The 21,371-nt window shown below is 39.6% G+C and overlaps 1 protein-coding gene across 1 annotated transcript; it reads left to right on the forward strand.

The window, feature by feature from the left end:
• Window positions 1-676: 676 nt before the first annotated feature.
• Window positions 677-18,375, forward strand: LOC109203544 (toll-like receptor 13). The gene is made up of 4 exons (XM_025910607.1): window positions 677-681; window positions 2,450-2,655; window positions 13,275-13,392; window positions 17,686-18,375. Exons 1-4 carry the CDS (start codon window positions 677-679, stop codon window positions 17,924-17,926), a joined length of 570 nt encoding a protein of 189 aa, XP_025766392.1. The 3' UTR covers window positions 17,927-18,375.
• Window positions 18,376-21,371: the final 2,996 nt, after the last annotated feature.

Here is a 21,371-nt window from a genome sequence, read left to right on the forward strand (position 1 = left end):
TCTCTTACGGCGCCTAAGTTATGACCTCGGCTCCTTGTTTTTCTGCTCTCCGTAAAGGGTGGGGGTATGGAATGTGGTCTGTTTCTCCCATTATCAGTACAAGGCCCTCTGCACCCAACATTCTCTTCATGATTCAGCAGTATGAAATGTCAAGAAACAGTGTAACACATTCAACAGTGTCGAGTAATACAGGTCAATCCAATAGATCTAATGATTTTCACACTCTTTTAAGTCAGAAGTATAATGCAAACTAAAACTACATACTGATCACACACTCTATATTAAGGGGTATAATATGATCTACAGCAGTATCATAATTCAACTACTTTGATTACATATATAAGGTAACATATGATAGCATAATAATCTCACAGTATTCTAGATTTAAATGCAAGGCCATCTGTCCAACAGCTAAAGCAACCGGACAAGGATCCCATGTACAGCAGCAACTCTACAACAGATTATAGCAAATTATTGCAATGATCCAAACCACAATCCAACTTTAATCCAGGACTTTGTAAAAGCTGTTTTCAAACCTCAGTGACCTGGGCTGTAAGGTTGTCGAGAAGAGATGGTAAAAATTACTCTACATTATTGTGAGAGACTGATAAACTCAAACAGAAACTTATTTCATCAAGCTATTACTCTTAAAACTGATTCTACAAGCTTTTGAATCATGGGGTATACTTTTTAACACACTTCTCCTCCATTTTGGCTTCAGTTTTGTTAAATAAATAATGACACATTGGAATAAGTTCAGCTGAGGCCATGACATTTTGTTATGTACTGATATATTAGAAACAGAACTGAAAGAGGATGTACCTTCTTCTTCTTCTTCTTTTTTTAAATATGACTACTTTTTTTTTCTATAGGTGTTGCTGAAATTTTTTTAAGAAAGTGTTTTGTAAAAGTCATGTGCTGTCCAATAAATATTTTATATGAACAATTGTTTTAACTCGTTTTGCATAAGAAATTATTTAGGATTCACAATATTAATTACATTATCACACCTTCGTGATTTATTTCTTTTTTTTGCATTGTTGTCATAGTATTATGGACAACAGACATTTCATGACACAAAGTGTATAAATAGCAACAGAAAACTGCAGCGTCTAGTTTAGTTCCCTCTTTAGAGATAAAAAAATAGACACAGTTTCACAGAATTTGGCCCCTTTCTGAGAAATTGGAGCATATTTGTCACTTTGTGACTTCACAGGCCAGTTTTTTTTTCACAGCACCTACATAAAAATATTTATATAATTCCTAGCACAGATCAAATAAATAGTATAGGCATAGTATATCCAAACACACCCATTAAAAAAGCATGAAATATAATGACATAATGGCAACTTTGTAGCTTGAGAGTTAAAATCCTGATTGCTCATGAAATGTCTGCATGCTGTTAGTGTTTTTATGGCCAAACAAGGGATATGAAAGATTGTCCAAAACTGTAAATATAATTCCAATTTATTTCAACCTGGTGCATTCCTCCATTAATGTATCTGTTGTTCTTTAGGTCATAAGAACCTGGCTGCCTCCATTTTTGCCAGATATGAGGCTATGACAGAATCCCATAATAAATCCCAATAAAAAGATACTATCATATTGTATAACTCAAACAAACAGGAACAGCAAAAGGAATGTACCAAAGTATTCCGGAGTCAAATGCGAGGCCATCTGTCCAACAGCAAACAGGACAAGGATCCAAGGACAAGGAATTCACATAATGACGAGTTTGTGTATTGGAAAACTACACAATTTTCCTGGATTTCTACATCAGAGGTGGTAAGTACAGCATTAACATAAGCCATAGAACTATAAAAGACGGTAGATTTTTTTACACAACAATGTTCTCTTTTGTCGTTTTGACATCGGGGCAGTCAGCTTTCCAGCTGCTTCTGCACTCCACACTTCTCTCTATTTTCATGTCCCAGCGTCACTGAAAAAATGGGAGAACCTGATTACTGAGTGGCAGCAGCTGCCCTGCCAGTCAGACTAGCACTGCCCCTTGAGCCTGCTATACCACCCTCCGCTGCAGTGGAACCAGGGACCACACCCCCTCCACAGACACATTAGTCAGAAATGTACCAGGTTAAAATAAACTTCAATTATCCTTTAAAGTACTATTCCTCTCATCTTCATATATTCACAGGAAGGGCCTGACCACAGGTATGGAAAACAAAAAGACACACTTCCTGTATACAGAGTTGAAGTAGAGGACATGGATACTGTGACTTCACTCAGTGGTTTTAATGTGTTCATTGGTCAAGCTGAGGATTTTTCTTTAATATGAAACCGCACATGATAAATGCGGCTCTTGATGTAAAACTGACAGATTTACTTTTAGTCACTGGATTAGCTACTAGCTTCCCATAGTCACAAAGGGTATAGTTGACCTCTTTATTTAAAACGATTACATTTAAAGATGTTTCCTGTTTTGCCTTCATAGCCCATTGGTTCAGCTCTTTGTGTGTATTTATAGCCCTGCCACTTGTCAGCCCACCCTGTTTACCAACCTGTTCTCCTGCCTTTCCTACATCATTTCAGCACTTCGTGCTTCATGTCTCATTCCTTGGTCACTTTGTCTCTTTGATTTGCTGTTGGATTGGATTATCTACCACAGTTTTTTTTTCAACAAGTCTTCATTTAACTTCAGTAAGTTTTTTCAAAGATTTCATTTGTTCTTCACGCCTCTGTGTGGGTCCAAATCTGAATTAAGCTACAAATGTATGACAACTAGGGTTGGAACAGTAGCCTTATTATTTATTTATGTGTTCACTTTATGCAATTATATTTCTTTTTATTGCTTTATGTCGAGGTTCACATGAAATATCACATATGTTAATTATGGTTTTAGACTTCTGGAGACTGCTTCATATTGATTTTAAGAAACTTGTGCTGTAAAATGTATTTCTGTTTTAGTAAATCTGGAAGGTGCAATGAAAATAGGAGGGACTGGTAATACTCTCAGAATGAGTAATATTTGTCAAAATCTGTTGCAAAAATTGGCAACAAAGTCTTACCCACGCCTCGTTTCTTTATTATGGTCCTTTTAAGGACAAAGACTTTCTTGTACTTTCTTTTTTAAATGGTATTGAGCAGCAGTTTTTTGTGCTTTCTGAAGGGCTTTAAATGTTCTTCTTTGGACATTAGCAGCTTTTTTTATTCATTTTCCTTCCAGTCTTTGTACCCGACTTTTTCAGAGTTTTTTGCTTCTTTTTTATGGTTAACTCACTTAACACTGACCTATGACACATTCAAGGAAGAAAAAGGCGCCTAGCTCTGTCTACACAAAACAGACAGCTGAGCAAAGGACTCATTTTAAATTGGTTCTCTGTTACTGGCTGTTTCCAAAAAACACAATTTGTTCCCATTTCTTTAGTTGAATCTTTGAAAAATGTCAAAGAAACCACAGTTTGACTGGCACAAACTGTATTTTTGCACCAGTAAGGAGACTCCCAAAGAGCTACTAGCTGAATACTTGACATATCTCAGCCGGCTGTGCAGCATGTCTTTAAAAATTTGAGAAAGTTAGTAAAACTATGTACATCCTATGAACAGTATCTAAAAGTCATGTCTGTACGAAACTGAAAAAAAGGGCTGATGTGAAAAACCAATTCTTGAGGAAGAGAAAGCGTGAGAAACGGCTGACAAATTACACAAGAAGAACTGAAGAACTGGACTGAAAATCAGTTGCTACAGGTCTTATGAAATGATGACTGCAGATTTTTAAAATGTGGTTCACATTGTCAGGATGTACAGAGGAGGTCAGGAGAGATACAACAATGAGTGTCTACAGCCATCTGTAAAACAGAGTAAAGGTTCTGTTATGATTTGGGTACCTCAAGAATTTGATCCATCCTGTAGTACCATACAGAAACATCTTATTTGCAACACTTCATTTTTCAGCATGACAGTGATCCAAAAGTCCACTGCCAGTGGAGTAAAGCAGTGAAGCAGAATAGAAAAAAACACAGAGTGGAACAGTACAGTCATGCACTGGCCTTTACAGAGCCTCAGCATCGTTCCTGAAGGCTACTTACATAAGTTATGAAAAAGCTTGCCTAAAAGAGTTTGGGCTTCTTGAAGTATAAAGGTGGTCAGACCAAACATCAACTTTCAATAATTAGGTGGAGCTAGTTCCATTTTCCTGGTAAAATATAAAGAAATGAGGAGTGACTCAAGACTGCACAATGCATTACAAGATATTTGCCATAAAATCAAGATACATCTTACTCCATTAAACACTTCAAGCCTGCATACACACTGAAAAAAAGGTCCTGTTGGATTTACTTAATTCAGTAGTGGACACTGGTTGCACACAAATGTTTTGCTTTGGCAGAAACTTAAACAACTGAGTTAAATCAACACAACTTTTTTCATATTCAATAAACATGTGCATTTTGTGTTCATAAAACACAATTGAAACATGTGTAGATGAAGTAAGTTGAGCTCTTAGAGTATTTTAATCCTTCACAATTTTGTCATTTTATTTCAACACTATTCAATAACTTTTACCCCAATACTACTTGGTCACTTAAATACTACATGTTTTCTTATTATTATTTCTAGAGTCTGGTTACCATAAAAATTGAATGGATCTACAACAACTACCATCCTCCTATCTTTATCCTGGTTCCAGGGAAATAACCCTGAAGTGATAGGTTACGAGGTCGGGTACACCCTGGACAGCACACCAGACTAACACATAGAGACAAACAACCATTTGCACTCACATTCACAGGTAAATTACAATCACCAATTAACCTAACTCTAATAACTGCATGACTGTAAACTGTGGGAGGAAACCAGAATACCCAGAGAGAAACCCGTGCAAAGTAGCCAGATTATGGATTTGAACCCAGGACCTTCTTACTGTGAAGCAACAGCACTAACCACCATGCCAGGCTTAACAAAAGTGGGAAAGCTATGATTTCAAGGCTTGATGCAGACTTTTTTTGTTTTGTCCTTGACAGATTAAACCACAATAAATAGCGATAGCACACACGTGGTGTGTGTGTAGTTGTCTGCCTCTTATAACTCCAGTGATTTTTCTGCAGTTTGAAATCTTGTGCGATCTTGTGAATTTCATGAGTTCAGCAACTAACCACTCTTACTAGATTGTATCATATCATCTCAACAAGAACAAATTAAGTTGTTGAATTTCGTACACATCCTTCATGATTTAATTACGTTCATATAAACATAAAATTATTGTGTTCAAATTACAAGTCGGACTTTTTTAATGTAACAACCACCCAATTTACTTTTTTCAGTATAGACTTTATTCAGTAGACTCCCAAAGAGCTACTAGCTGAATACTTGACATATCTCAGCCGGCTGTGCAGCATGTCTTTGAAAATTTGAGAAAGTTAGTAAAACTATGTACATCCTATGAACAGTATCTAAAAGTCATGTCTGTACGAAACTGAAAAAAAGGGCTGATGTGAAGAACCAATTCTTGAGGAAGAGAAAGCGTGAGAAACGGCTGACAAATTACACAAGAAGAACTGAAGAACTGGACTGAAAATCAGTTGCTACAGGTCTTATGAAATGATGACTGCAGATTTTTAAAATGTGGTTCACATTGTCAGGATGTACAGAGGAGGTCAGGAGAGATACAACAATGAGTGTCTACAGAAGTATAAAGGGGGTCAGACCAAACATCAACTTTCAATAATTAGGTGGAGCTAGTTCCATTTTCCTGGTAAAATATCAAGAAATGAGGAGTGACTCAAGATAAAGATCAAGATACATCTTACTCCATTAAACACTTCAAGCCTGCATGCACACCATATTTTGAAGATGTCTAAACTTCTCCAAATCTTCTCTTGGCTACTTTCACTTTTTTTTCTAATATTAAAATAGTAAAAGGACAGAAATAACAGATAGAAGTTGGTGGAAAGTGTCCAGTACAACACAAAGATTTCTGGATGATAGTTCCATCCTAATGTGACACAGTGCATGTCATAAATTTGGAATAAAGAGGTCTTGATGCATTTTTGTATTGGTTGTAAGATGAATAAGATATTTATTACTCTTTGCAATTTGTTTTCTAATTAATTCCTTAATTTTTGTTTCTTTTTGTTTTTTTGTTTTTGGCTTCCCAGGATTGTCTGAAGCAGTTAAATTCAGTGGACTATGGACAGTGGACTATAGTTTATATTTTCTGGTTGTCTGCGCTGGGCTTTCCTGTTTGTTACAAAGATTAAAAATGGATCCTGGATTGGAAAAGGAACAAACCAAATTAGAAAGAGGAACAAAATGTTGCAAATCATGCATTATTTTTTACATCCTATGCATCATCAATGTCACTGCACCAGTTGATGGATTTTCCCTGAAGACTTGCAGAATCAGCTACAGTACGGCCATATGCATCGGGAGTAAACTCAGAGCTGTTCCTGGAGATATTCCCTCAACTGTGACAGGCCTTGATTTATCTTCTAACAGAATTTCAATAATACATGCATCAGACTTCAAAGATCTACTAAATTTGACGTGGTTAGACCTTAATATCAACAACATTTCACAGATAGAAAGTGATGCGTTTGCCGGTCTAAGTTCTCTTGAGACATTAAATCTAAATAATAACAAACTTGTTACACTGGGAGAAAATGTTTTTGATGGCTTGAATCGCCTCACTGAGCTAAGAATTAATCGAAATCGCATTAAGCAAGTGGCATCCACATCTTTTAAGTCCATGACAAGTTTAAAACTTCTGGACATTTCTCATAACAAACTGCACCACATTACAAAACTTCAATTGATATTGCAACATCTGCCACATCTACGGGAGCTGGTAATAAGCAACAATGATTTAACCACTTTTCAGTCATTTGAACTGACAAACAAATCATTAGAACTTCAGTACCTTGATTTGTCGAAAAATCCCCTCGCAGTCTTCAGGATCACTGCTGATGTTTTTCCAAATCTCACCTGGTTTAAAATTGGGAGCCCAGCCAGAAAGAAACAAATGATATGGGACGTGCAAAACAAGACATTTCTAAGTCGTGTTACTACTCTTGACATTAGTGAGCTTCATTTGGGTCTTGGTGACATGGAAAGGTTGTTAGAGTCAGTGAACTCATCATTAACTATTCTGAGAATGAATGCAATGACACATAACCTGACCGCATTGATCAACATTTCCTGCACCATCCCAACAATGAGGACTCTGCAGCTTCGAAGCAATAAGCTCAGCTTTGTTAATGCATACTTGTTTAAGTTGTGTATTAATGTAACTGAGTTAGATTTGACAGACAACAAAATAAAATACATCCACGACGATGCTTTCAAATCCCTTAAAAATTTAAGGATTTTAACGCTGAGTAAAAACAGGCTTCCATTGGTTCCAGCTGCAACAAGGAATCTACCAACTCTTTCAGAGCTGGATCTCAGCACCAATAACATCAGCACACTGGACTGCCATGATTTCACCAATCAGACAAAGCTCAGAAAGCTTTATCTTTATCAGAATTCAATCACAGCTCTGAAACCGTGTCTTTTCAAGGATTTAAAAGGATTAGAAACTCTAAAATTACAGACAAACCAAATAACTAAATTGAACGGTGCTTTCAAAGAACATTTGCCTAAACTTAGATACCTGTATTTAAATATAAACAAACTCACTGCGATCAAAAAGGATGAATTTAAAGGCTTACATTCCCTCCAGAACTTGTCATTAGACCAAAATCAAATAGAAATTCTTGATCATAAGAGTTTTGTAGGACTGACAAATCTTACCCGCCTTCATCTACAACGGAACTCTATTAAACAAGATAAACTACAAAAAGGTATTTTCAATCCTCTGATTAAATTAAGAACACTGGATTTGAGTGAAAATCATATCAATTATAATGAAAGTAGAAATTTGCCTGATCCTCCATTTTCTCAGCTGTCCCATCTGGAGGAACTGCTTGTTTTTTCACAACACCACAGGTTGCATAGTTATCTGCCTGTAAACTTTTTGCAAGGTTTGACCAATCTTTTGAGTTTCAAAGCCAGGAATATCCGTATTGCGTCTCTGGACAAAGACACCTTTGTTTACACGCCACAGCTGCAATTACTTGAACTTTCTTCAAATGAACTTAAAGAACTCCCTCCAGATCTGTTTTTCCCAATTCCAAACCTTAAAAGCCTTTACATATCCAGAACAGCTCTTTACTCTCTAGACTTCCTTATAGATGCCAATCTCACAAAGCTGGAGTTTCTACAGGCAAGACAGAATTTATATTCAGTTATCCGCAAAGAAGATATACAATTCCTACCAGCTCTGACTTATCTGGACCTTCAGGGCAATGGATTCACCTGCAACTGTGATAACAGCTGGTTTCTCTCATGGGCAATAAATGACAGCAAAACTCAAGTTTATGATGCATATAACTTTACGTGCAACTATCCCCAAGAATTCAAAAGTAAGAAGCTGTTGGACTTCGACACCCGCTTCTGCTCAGTTGACATGGGCTTTATTTGCTTTCTCTGCACCACATGTGCAATCCTATGCTTGATGGTGGTGTCCTTCACTTACCATTTTATGAGATTGCACCTGGTCTATGCCTATTACCTGTTCATAGCTTGGTTCTTTGACAAAAAGCACAAAAACAAGAAAACTCCTCTTCAGTACGACGCCTTTATCTCCTATAACACCCACGATGAGCCTTGGGTCATTGACAAGCTCTTACCAAAACTGGAAGGAGAACAGGGCTGGAGACTGTGTCTACACCATCGAGACTTTGAACCAGGTAAGACTGCAGGCTTGAGTTCAAAGTTAAATGGTGATTGTTTGACTTGAAAATGTCTCTCAGTTAGTCTGTTTTTGTCTGCCCATCACTTCATTCCAGATTAAAAAACTATATATAGAGCAATTAAATCTAGAACATTTGTTTTGGTGATCCTCAACCTACTTGTTCAACAAAGTTAACATTTTCTTTCTTTTATTTTCTGTTTTTCACATTTAGACACCCTAGTAACTAAATTTTAATTTGTTGACAAAACTACAGTAGCTTTGCATGGCCTTAATCAAAGGTTTATCGGTGTCAGTTCAATTAGGGGAGATCATTTGGAAGTAATGAACATGATTCATTGATACAGTAAAATTAATCAGTGTATTTGGTGATTAAACATCAGTGACTTGTCATGGAAGAACAGAATCCCATTAGTGACAGGATTCAGGGCAGGGCCCCCTGGAGTCTAGGTACTGGTGTTTTTGCTCTGAGAGATTTGGGCAAGGTGGAGATAGGGAGGAGGTGGGTTGCACGGATCAGAGTCTGAAAGGAAGACTGATGTTGAGCATAAGTTTAAACCACACAGTGCGGTGGCTGACTGGTTCAAAGAATGCAGGCAAGAAGATCAGGTTGAAACGATAAGGATATCAGTATTGAGAGTGACAGTATGGGAAAGTTGTAGTGATGCAATAAACAGACTGGCAACCAACACCCAGGACAGCAGGCAGAAGCATGACAGCAGATCTTCCTTATTGAAGTTGCATACAGTTTAATTTACATTTTAAAAATTGCTATTATAAAATTTACCATTAATTAAGGGTCAGTGGCTTTACAGCACTGTTTTTTTTTTGTTTTTTGTCTGTCCCATTTGGTTCTTTAGCCGTCAGAATTGTTGTCTGAAGACCAACAAGGATACCAAATGGATTTATTCTGCCAAATGGATCATCATGGCATTGCCGTATTGGTCCATTTGATCAAACTTTGTTGTTATTATTTATTTTATTTTCAGATGGGACAGACATGACTGGGGGATAGGAAAGGGAGAAAGAAAGAGGAAGGAAAAGAAAAACAGAAGGGAAAAGGGACAGTGAGAAAGGGCACTTACAAAGACAAAGAGAAAGAAAAAAAAAATCTCCTGGATCACCTGTTGAGAGAAAAAGAAGAGAAGACAAGCAAAAAAAACCCAAACAAAAACAAAGCAACATACTAAACACAACACCATCACGTTAATCTAGCTAAGTGTGAACAGCAGTAAATACTAAATATTGAAAGTTGTTGTTACAGCACTGTTGCTGGACGGTATAAAAGTTCTGGGTTTGAACCCGCTAGCTCGGGCCTGTCTCGTTGGAGGTTTCCTGTAGCACCCTCAAAGATTGACGTAGGCACGATGTACAGTTATAAAACAGGGTTTATTCTGGTCTTGACAACCCATGAGAACAGGTCACGGACAAAAACAATAAAACAAAAAACATCACATCAAAATGCACTCTTGTACTTGGTATCAATCAATCAAAAGTCCTTAATAACAGAAAATAAAACATTTAAAGTACACAAACCTTGTGAGCTGACATCCAGGAGGGACTAAATAGTCCTTTATGGCCGTATCATCTATTTCTCCATCTTTTTTCTCACTTTTTTCTTTTCTTTTTCTAACTTTGAACATTATTTTCTCCATGTGTGGAGCTAACCACAAGCTGCAGCATGCAGACACCATGTGTGCTAGCAAAAAAGTGGCTGGGTGGAGAGACCCAAACTGCAAACAGCTCTACCTTCCATAGTTCACCACCAGAGGGTGCAAAAGAGCAAAATCTGGACATACAGCTCAACAAAGCATCAAATGCAAAAGACCTTTACATTTCCTGTTCTTCCTGTGCATGTGTGGATTCTCCAACTTCTCCCACATTTCAAATACATACATTCAAATGGACTTTAACTTAATTGGAATAGGCCTCTGTGAACTAAAAAATGTATGGATAGATAGATAGTGAGACTACCTAACAGCAGATACCTGTTGGAGTACTTTTTATAAAAGCTGTCCTTTTTGTGCTTAAAATTGCAAACGTTGTCTTGAACTGCAAGTTCAGATATTTTTCTGTCCCTCCCCTACATGTAGGATGGTGGGGGATGCTATTAGCTATGGTGTTTAACTGCAGACAATTGCATGTATGGTTTTGGTTCGCTTATTTAGTAAGGAATGTTTACTTCCTGCCATTTATGGGCTCACCTGTGCTTGTATATGGTGGACCGTTAAAGGAGTTAAGCCATGTACGGGGGTGAGGGGAGAAGACCCTTTTATGACCAGCAGGAAGTCACGTATACAGAGACACACACACGCACACATGCACACAGACACACACACACATGCACACACACAGTGCCTTAGCTTTTATGACATACGATAGGGGTTTTATAATGGTTGTGTGTCACTGAATAAAAGGCTGCGAGGGGACGCTGGTTTTTAGGAGTTGGCTGTGGTCAGGTGAGGAGCTTTCAGTTCCAAGATCCTGATTCGACCGACTTCCCTTGCAAGTTGAATGGACTGAGCTCTGAGTGTCTTGCTTTGTTCATGGGGATAAGTCTCTGAGTCAGCGAGGCCTGCGAGTGCAGACCTAACCTAACAATACCTCAAGATACTTTCATATGCAGTGATGGGAATAACGGCGTTACAAGTAACGGCGTTACTAACGGCGTTACTTTTTTCAGTAACGAGTAATCTAACTAATTACTATTCCTATCGTTACAATGCCAATACCGTTACTAACAAGAAAATGAGGTGCGGTCACGTTACTATTTTTCAACAAACAGACGGTTGAAGCTGTGTTCAGCTTACCGCATCTTATATCAGTTGCACGGAAGTAGCGGTCTACATAAGTAATCCGGGCGCTACAGCTTTAAGCAGCTGCACGCGCTCCCGTGGGTGGCAATCACTTTCTGGTAGACCAGGGGTGCCCAATCCTAGTCCTCGAGAGCTACTGTCCTGCAGCTTTTAGATTCATCCTTGTTCCAACACACCTGAATCAAATGAATGTCTTGTTATCAGGCCTTTGCCAAACTTGATGACATGCTGAAGAGGTCATCAAACCATTTGATTCAGCTGTGTTGGAGTAGGGATGCATCTAAAAGCTGCAGGACAGTAGCTCTCGAGGACTAGGATTGGGCACCCCTGTGGTAGACGATCACTTTTTGGCACAACACCTGGAGCTAGGGGGCAAAACAATCGCATGAGTGCTGCTGTTTGACTGAGGAAGAATAAAGTAGTCATGGTAAGCCAATCGCACGACCACTTTAAGATGACAAAGCAAAAAGGTGATATATACCAGTTTTTAAATTGTGTTGATAGGCCATGTAAAACCAGAGTCATGATAAATAATATATATGCGTGTTTTTTCCTTAATAGTTTCGTCATGTTTACTGTGTAAGGACAGCGCTAGCAAGCACTCTCTGCTTATGACCAAAAAAACCCCCCCAAAAAACAGCCCGTTCGTTTTGGTGGAAAAATGTACCATGTCAACCAATCAAAAAATGATATGGCAACATGACATTTGGTTGTTTAGGAAGACGGGGAAGTTTTAGGAGTGACGGCGAGAGAGAGAGAGAGAGAGAGAAAGAAAGACAGCAAAAAAAGAGAGAGAGCGAGTTTTGAGATGTGAGAGATTTGTGACGTTTAGCGTGTTTGGAGTGTGTAGTTAATGTGTTGTCTTGTGTAGTTAGTCTGTAGTGTTGTGGATAGTTTTGTGTTGTGTGTCAGAACAATGAGGCGACTGCTGTCTCCAGGTAAAAAACAGGAGGAGTGATACACCTGCTGCTGTCAGACCTGCAGGTATCAGGCTGTGATGTTCTCCTTTATAATGGACAGAAATTATTTTTTTGGACTTGCACAAATAATTTGTGTGGCATCTTATTGAATGCAGAAAACCTGATGGTTATGTAAATAGTTTGAAGTGGTTATTTAAAAAAGGTAAATGGCTGCAAATAACTTTGTTGTTTACAAAACTTGTGCATAGGATTTTAAAATTGACAATTTATATTTGCATTTAAAGTTATGAAATATGATTCACTAATCATGTTTGTGGTTGTTACAGTGAAAAATATAACTTTTTCTACTCGGATTTTATGTTTTTTGTCTGATTTTAGATCAATTGTGTTAATACAGTATGTCAAAATGAAAACATAACTGCAAATTCAGACACGTGAGGTTTTGCTGAAAAGAGTGATACCAAACAAGGCAAAGTAAATAGTTTTTAAAGGTGAAATGTAGAGGTAAAATCAAAAGTAATCAATAATGGCCAATTATACCCTGGACCCCAGAGGGTTAAACATTTTTTTAAAGTAATGCAATAGTTACTTTTCAAGTAATTAATTACATTTAGACTTTTGTAACTCAGTTACTAACTTAGTTACTTTTTTGAAGATGTAACTAGTAATTATAATTAATTACTTTTTTTAAAGTAACTTGCCCAACACTGTTCATATGTACTTCAGAGGGTGTCACCACAGTACTTACATGAATTACTAAGGACAGCCACTGAGTGTAACATTTTCTCTTCTCAGGGAAGCCCATCATAGATAACATCACGGATGCCATTTATGGAAGTCGGAAGACCATTTGTGTTATCAGTCACAAATACCTTGAGAGTGAATGGTGCTCCAGAGAGATCCAGGCAGCCAGGTAACCTGTTGGCTCCTTCAGGCAATGTATCGTATATACTGTGGTATGTAGTGTGACTTTGTAGTGTATCTAGACTCATGTGTAGATACACTACACTTAATTAAGACAAATATCTAATCATCCAATCACAAGTCAAGCATTTAATCATGTAGATATGATCAAGCTGAAGTTCAAACTGAGCATCAGGAGGAAAAGTGAGTGAAAGTGGCATGGTTTTTGATTTGAGTGTTTCAGAAACTGCTGATCTACTGGTATTTTCCCCACACAACCATCTCTGGGGTTTGCAGAGAAAGGTCTAAAAGATAAAATATCTATTGAGTGGAAGTTTTCTGGGTAAAAATGCCTTGTTGATGGTCAGAGGAGAATGAGCAGACTACTTTAAGCTCATATGAAGTGAACAGTAACTCAATCAACCACTTGTTACAAACAAGATATGCAGAAGAGCATCTCTGAAGGCACAACACATTGGCATTAAAGCACATGGGAGTTTGAGGAATTTGAACTAATTTAATTGAAAACACTCATTTTGTCCCTTTGCGAATTACTAACGTATCATGGTGGAGGGGTCTGTGTGCCCCAGGAATCCCAGGGGCTATGTTGTCGGGGGCTTCTTTTGTCCCCTAGTAGGGTATCCTATGGCAAATTGGTCCTGGGTGAGGGACCAGAAAAAAGAGCAATTCAAAAGCCCCTATGAGCAGAAGATCGAGGTAATAGTTCACCCTGCCCGTGATAGGGTTACGGGAGCCCCACCCTGGAGCCAGGCCCAGGAAGGGTGCCCAAGGGCGAGCATCTGATGGCTGGGCCTTAGTCCATGGGGCCTGGCTAGCCACAGTCGAACAGAGGTACATGGGCACACCCTCCGGGGGGGGGTCCCGGCAGACTGATCCCTAGCTACCAAGACTAGGAATTGGGACATGCAATGACACCTATCTGGTGGGAAGGAGTCTGCACTAGTGCGTGAGATTTAGAGGTACCAGCTTGTTATATTCAGGGGTCACCTCAATGCATTGGCTTGGGCTCCAGAACCAGTCTCCTGGAGAGGCACTGGGCTTTGTCTCACTCTGGAGGTGCCCTTGGTGAGAGGCGGCAGGCTGGGGTGGGTATCTTAGTATCCCTGTTAGCTTGCTGCCTGTATACTGGGTCTTGGAATGGGTCCTGACTGTCATCGGCGGTCATGCGCCGAACACTAGAGTACCCAACCTTCTTGGAGACTCGGGACGTTGAGTCTGAAAGGACCATGTTCAGCACCTCCATTGATGATTGATGCCTGTTGTGGTGGTAACCAGTGAACCAAATGGTGGACACCAGAGTTGAAGGAAACCATCAGGCTAAAGAAGGAGTCTTATTGGGCTTGGTTAGGCTGTGGGACTTCGGAGGCCACTGATAAGTACCAACAGGCCAACCGGAACACCGCTCCGGTAGTGGCTGAAGCAAAAACTCAGGTGTGGGTGGAGATCGTAGAGATCATGGAAAAAGACTTTTGGACTGCCTCAAAGAGAATCTGGCAAACTGTCAGGTGACTCAGGAGGGGAAAGCAGTGTTCAACCTGCACTGTGTATAGTGTGGTCGAGCACAGCTGACTTTGACTGAGGACAGTAAATGGGCAGTAGAAAGAATGCTTGAAGGACCTCCTAAATCCCACTGACATGTCTTCCTTAGAGGAAGCAGAGTCTGGGGATGAGGGGGTCAACTCATCTATCTCCGAGGGTGAGATTACTGAGGCAGTTAAACCATTCCTTGGCGGCAGGGCCCCTGGAGTGAATGAAGTTTGCCCTGAACTCCTGAAAGCTCTCGACAATGTTGCATGGAGATCAGGGTTGGTACCTCTGGATTGGCAGACTGAGATGGTGGTTACCATCTTCAAGAAGGGGAACTGGAGGGTGTGTTTCAACTACAGGTGGACACACTCCTCAGCCTCCCTGGGAAAGTCTACACCAGGGTGCTGGAAAGGAGAGTCCCTTTGTTATTTGAACCTTGGATACAGGAAGAACAATGCGGTTTTTGTCCCAGTTGTGGAAAACTGGACCAGCTGTTTACCCTCTCAAGGATGCTTTAGGGTGCATGGGAGTTTGCCACTTGGGTGGTCTCAGAATCTCATCTCTGCTTTTCGCAGCTGATGTGGTTCTGTTGGCTTCATCAGTTGACAGCCTCCAGCTTAAACTGGAGCAGTTCGCAGCTGAGTGCAAAGCGCCGGGAATGAGAATCAGCACCTCCAATCTGAGGCCATGGTCCTCAGCCGGAAAAGGGTTTCGTGCCCACTCTGGGTCAGGGACTGCCCCAAGGGGAAGAGTTTAAGTATCTTGGGGTCTTGTTTACGAGTGAGGGGAGAAAGGAGGGAAGATCGACAGACTGATTGGTTCTGCAGCTGCAGTGATGTGGACGCTGTACTAGTTCATCGTGGTGAAGAGAGAGCTGAGCATAAAAACAAAGCTCTCAATTTATCGGTTGATCTACATCCCTACCCTCACCTATGGTCCTATGGTCACAAGCTTTGGGTAGTGATCACAAGAACGAGATCCCAGATACAAGCAGTGGAAATAAGCTGTCTCCGAAGGGTGCCTGGCCGCTCCATTAAAGATAGAGCGGTTCAGCCATCTGGGAGGAGCTTAGAGTAGAGCTGCTGTTCCTCCACATTGAAAGGAGCCAGTTGACATGGTTTGGGTGTCTGACAAGGATGCCTCCTGGGTGAGGTGTTCTGGGCATGTCCCACCGGGAGGAGGCCCTGGGCAAACCCAGGACACACTGGAGAGATTACATCTCTCGGCTGGCCTGAGAACGTTTTGGTATTCCCCTGGACAAGCTGGTGGGAGTGGCCGGGAAGAGGGAGGTCTGGACTCCTTTACTTAAGCTGCTGCCTCTGTGACCCAGTCCCAGATAAGCAAAAGAAATTGAATGAATGAATGAATGAATGGATGGATGGATGGATGGATGGACACTCATTTTTGCTGGGCAGAAAGGGACAGATCTAGAGGTGTGACTGACAACTCAGTTATAAGTAATAATAATAATAATGGCATAATATGATAATATTGGTATTAAATATGTATAAAAAAGCTTTTCCTTGGAGCTAATTTTCTTTTCAAAACTGAACAATTTTGTTTTTAAAAATTACACTAATTTGTTTAGAAAATGTTCTGATAACTTTTTCAAATGAAATTTACAATTTGTTTTTATTACCTAATGAATTAACAAAAAGGCAATAATTTATAAGAAGAAACTGTTAGCCAGCAATAAACAATTGGCATACTGTCACCGTAATTCTAGTTTAAGTTATATTCTTGGATTTGTTGTTCTTCACGATTTTGGTTCTCTTTATTGTTTTCCAGGTGTTATATTCTTAGTTCCTAGGCTTTAGGTTTCTGTTACTTTGCCTTCCCAGTGTTCAACGTTTCATGTCTTATCACTCTTGTCTTCATGTTCCCCATGTCTCCTCAGTCATGTCTCGTTGCCTCAGTGTCAAATCTGCATCTTTGTGAATGTTTCCTGTACTTTGATCTCGTGGTCTCGTGTGCTATGTGAGGGTTTTCAGTTTTGCTTGCTCCCAGTCTGGTTATGTCTGATTATTCCCAGCTGTGCTCTCCTCCTGTGTCTAATTCCTTCCTTACTCTCTTGTGTATTTAAGCCCTGTGTTTTGCTCTGCCTGTCGTCATGTTGTCCCATGTGCTGTGACTTTTTCTGTGTTTTTTTTCACATCCCTGGTAATATCTAGCTCCCTGTTTTCTAAACTTTTAGTTCTTTGCCTTCCAGTTTCCAGTTTAGATTTTGTTTTGTGAGTTCCAGGTTTTGTTTGTTTTCTGCTTCAGCGCAATAAAAGTTGCCTCTTTGAGTTCATCCTTCTGTGTCTGTCAGTCCTGCGTTTGGGTCCCGCCTGTCCCATGGCACTAAACATGAACCATACTACAGTTCTCTTCCCCATTTATGTGATTGCAGGTTTTCTAGAATCCGTATTGTTTTACCTAGTTATTTACCTTTCAATTTAAAAAATCATCGATAGTAGTTTTTCCACTAGATGGAAGTTTTTCAAGGAAAATAATGCTACACCAAAAGTATAAACTCCAGCAAACTGCTGCACACGCCTGAATGTCTTTTGTCATATCTACAACAGATACATTACCTCTGCAGTTAATCCTCTGTACTCTGAGGATTACCCAAGACCTTTGCCTTACTAGTCAGAACTGAATAATATTTGAAAAAGCATTTTATTCTTTTGAATCAGTTTTGTGTCTTTGTGTTACAATGACTTCATGAATTCAAGACATAAACCACTTGAGTTTCTTTTTTCTCCATCTTTAGTTTTCGTCTGCTTGATGAGCAGAAGGACATACTTATCCTGGTGTTTCTGGATGACATTCCCAGCTATCTGCTGTCTCCCTACCACCGCATGAGGAAGATGTTGAAGAAGAAAACCTACCTGAGCTGGCCACGAGCTGCAGAGAACACAGAGTTGTTCTGGGAAAAACTCCGGCAGGCTCTAGAGACCAGTGAAAATCCAGAAGCGGAGTTGTTACTTCTCACTGTGTCAAACACGCCATGATGAAAAGGAAATATAAAGTAATTGTTTAGCAACAAGTGTAATTCATTTGCTTCAATACCAAAGGCACCATACGTTTGAAGTATACCCCTTGTTGAACATTTTCACAGATTTTCAGCGCTCAATTTTGCGCTTTTTTCTTTCCAATCAGTTTTCCTGTTGTTTAACAGAAATTGAATGTTTTTGAGCGTCTGAGCTCTGCCATTTCACATCTGATAATAACAGATGCACATTTAATGTGCCTGGAAAAAAGGTCAAAGGTCAGTCAGAAGTTACCAGGCTATGATTTTATTGTAAGTGTGTTTGTAATTATTCCATAATAGTGAGTTACAATATTCAGATATTTCTGTAATCTTAATGTGTTTATTGTGTCTGCACAAACTGTTTACATTTTGTTTGAAATAGAAAAATGGAAGAAACAACAAATAAAAAGATATTCTGTCTTTGATGAATTCATTGTAGTTTGCAGTTGATCGGGCTATTACAGAATCACACTTTTAATCTTCACTTTAGTCTTAAAAAGATACTAGTATATTGGATGATATAAACATACAGGAACAGCAAAAAGAATGTATATCTGTAAGTAAGGACTCGCATTTGACTCGCACCACACATCAACCGTCACTGTCACTATGTTCACGCTTCACACACGGAAACACACCCAGAGCGCGCCTCACACACAGAGCAGCACCCAGAGCGCGCTTCACACACACAACGCCCAGAGCGCGCCTCACCAGCAGTGAGACCCACAGAGAGCGCTTTTCATCAGCGGAAATTTACACAGAAACCTCTGAACTCAACTGTTAGAACTCTTCCGAAGCACAACCGCACCATATACCAGGTACCCCTTTCACTGCGCTTATGGCCGCCACCACGGGGCAAAATCGCATCATAAAACAGAAGTGATGCTCGTCCCCGAGGCTCAAAACCGACACCATAAACCAGGGTCTGCTTTACCTTTAATCGGGGTGAAGTAAATATTTTACTTATAATTTTATGGCCGCAGCCCTCGAGGCTTAACCGACACCATAAACCACCGTCTAACCTCTATTCAATGTGCTGAAACCAGCAACCCCTCACTACTGCACTTACGACCGCATCACCAGAACACGGCCGCATCATAAACCAAAACCTACGGACGTGTTTCGCATTACGCGTTGCTGGCGCTTAACCGACACCGTAAGCCAGTATCTGCTTAACCTTAATTTTATACTAATTTTATGACCGCATCAACGAGGGCTTATATCCGACACCATAAACCAACTTCAAAACCTCTATTCAATGTACTGGACTTATGGCCGCGTCTCCAAAAGATTCTAATGTATTATTGCTACAGAAGCCAGTCTTAGACAAAATTAAATGTGGAAGGTAAAGTGGGCTGCAACTAGACTCAACGTAGTATGTAATTAGTATCTTGCTAGAAGCAGTTTATTTAAGACACTGGAATTCAGCCTCAACTTATGTTGTTAGTATCTTGCGCCAAAAACCAGACACCGACAAATTTAATGTGAAAATACGTGTAACTCAGCGAACAGATTAATTTGGAAAGCCCAATATGCACATTTGGTATTTATAATACAACAGGCTGTGCTTACCTTTCTGTTTAGGCCGGCCCTCGATCTCACCACAGGCCAAATCTGCCCCTCCTCAGCACACCAAAGATCCGGGTCACCAAGTTGTTAAAATCTCCCAATTCTTTTAATCTTTGGGCTGAAGGAAGGACAATACTCGGTGTATAAATGCTCAATCAACAATATTTTATTTCCATATAATTCAACACTTAAGAGCATAAGAACCATCATGATGGGGAGACCTGCCTGCAGAGGGTCACAGCAAGTCTCAAAATGGTGACGGGTTACTCAGCCTTTTATAGCCTCTAGTAGCCCCCACCTAGTCGTAAAAGCCTAAACATTCACATGTTTTCTCTCTTACGGCGCCTAAGTTATGACCTCGGCTCCTTGTTTTTCTGCTCTCCGTAAAGGTGGGGGTATGGAATGTGGTCTGTTTCTCCCATTATCAGTACAAGGCCCTCTGCACCCAACATTCTCTTCATGATTCAGCAGTATGAAATGTCAAGAAACAGTGTAACACATTCAACAGTGTCGAGTAATACAGGTCAATCCAATAGATCTAATGATTTTCACACTCTTTTAAGTCAGAAGTATAATGCAAACTAAAACTACATACTGATCACACACTCTATATTAAGGGGTATAATATGATCTACAGCAGTATCATAATTCAACTACTTTGATTACATATATAAGGTAACATATGATAGCATAATAATCTCACAGTATTCTAGATTTAAATGCAAGGCCATCTGTCCAACAGCTAAAGCAACCGGACAAGGATCCCATGTACAGCAGCAACTCTACAACAGATTATAGCAAATTATTGCAATGATCCAAACCACAATCCAACTTTAATCCAGGACTTTGTAAAAGCTGTTTTCTTTTTTTTTTTTTTCTTTTTTTTTTTTTTTAACCTGTCCCGTTTGGTTCTTTTGCCATCAGAATTATTGTCTAAAGGCGAAGAAAGATGCCCAACGGATTTACTTTACCAAATTGACCATCCCAGCCTTGCCGTAATGGTCCATTTGATTCACCTTTTGTTTGTTTATTTTATTTTCACTTGCTGAATACGGGACAGACTTAACTGGGGGAAAGAAAGGGGAGAAAGAAAGAGGGAAAGAAAAACAGCGGGGAAGAGGGACGGGGAAAAAGGGCAAAAAACCAAAAACCAACAAAATAAGCAGACAAAAAAAATACATATATTGATCATCTGGTTCACCTGTTGAGAAAGAAAGAGAAAGCAAGCAGAAGAACACGAGAGTAATAAACAACATCACAATGATCTATGGGAATATGACAGTAAATACTAAATGTTAGACATTATTGTGCAGCACGTAAGATCGACAGCGCACAGTGTGCTTTGAGGTAAGAGCCAAAAAGGGTGTAGTTTGTGTGTGATCACCTGTGTGTACACCTGTGAGCATGGACGCGCTTGTTTTTAAAAGGTTCCTTCATGTAATGATCTGCTAGAGGGTGTGGGGGGCCACTGCCCCGTCCTCCAGGGCATGAAGCAGGTATGGAGGAGAGTAAATAAATAATAAATAAATAATGACACATTGGAATAAGTTCAGCTGAGGCCATGACATTTTGTTATGTACTGATATATTAGAAACAGAACTGAAAGAGGATGTACCTTCTTCTTCTTCTTCTTTTTTTAAATATGACTACTTTTTTTTTCTATAGGTGTTGCTGAAATTTTTTTAAGAAAGTGTTTTGTAAAAGTCATGTGCTGTCCAATAAATATTTTATATGAACAATTGTTTTAACTCGTTTTGCATAAGAAATTATTTAGGATTCACAATATTAATTACATTATCACACCTTCGTGATTTATTTCTTTTTTTTGCATTGTTGTCATAGTATTATGGACAACA

Source organism: Oreochromis niloticus, linkage group LG9 (genome assembly GCF_001858045.2).
Source record: "Oreochromis niloticus isolate F11D_XX linkage group LG9, O_niloticus_UMD_NMBU, whole genome shotgun sequence".
NCBI classification, from domain to species: domain Eukaryota; kingdom Metazoa; phylum Chordata; class Actinopteri; order Cichliformes; family Cichlidae; genus Oreochromis; species Oreochromis niloticus.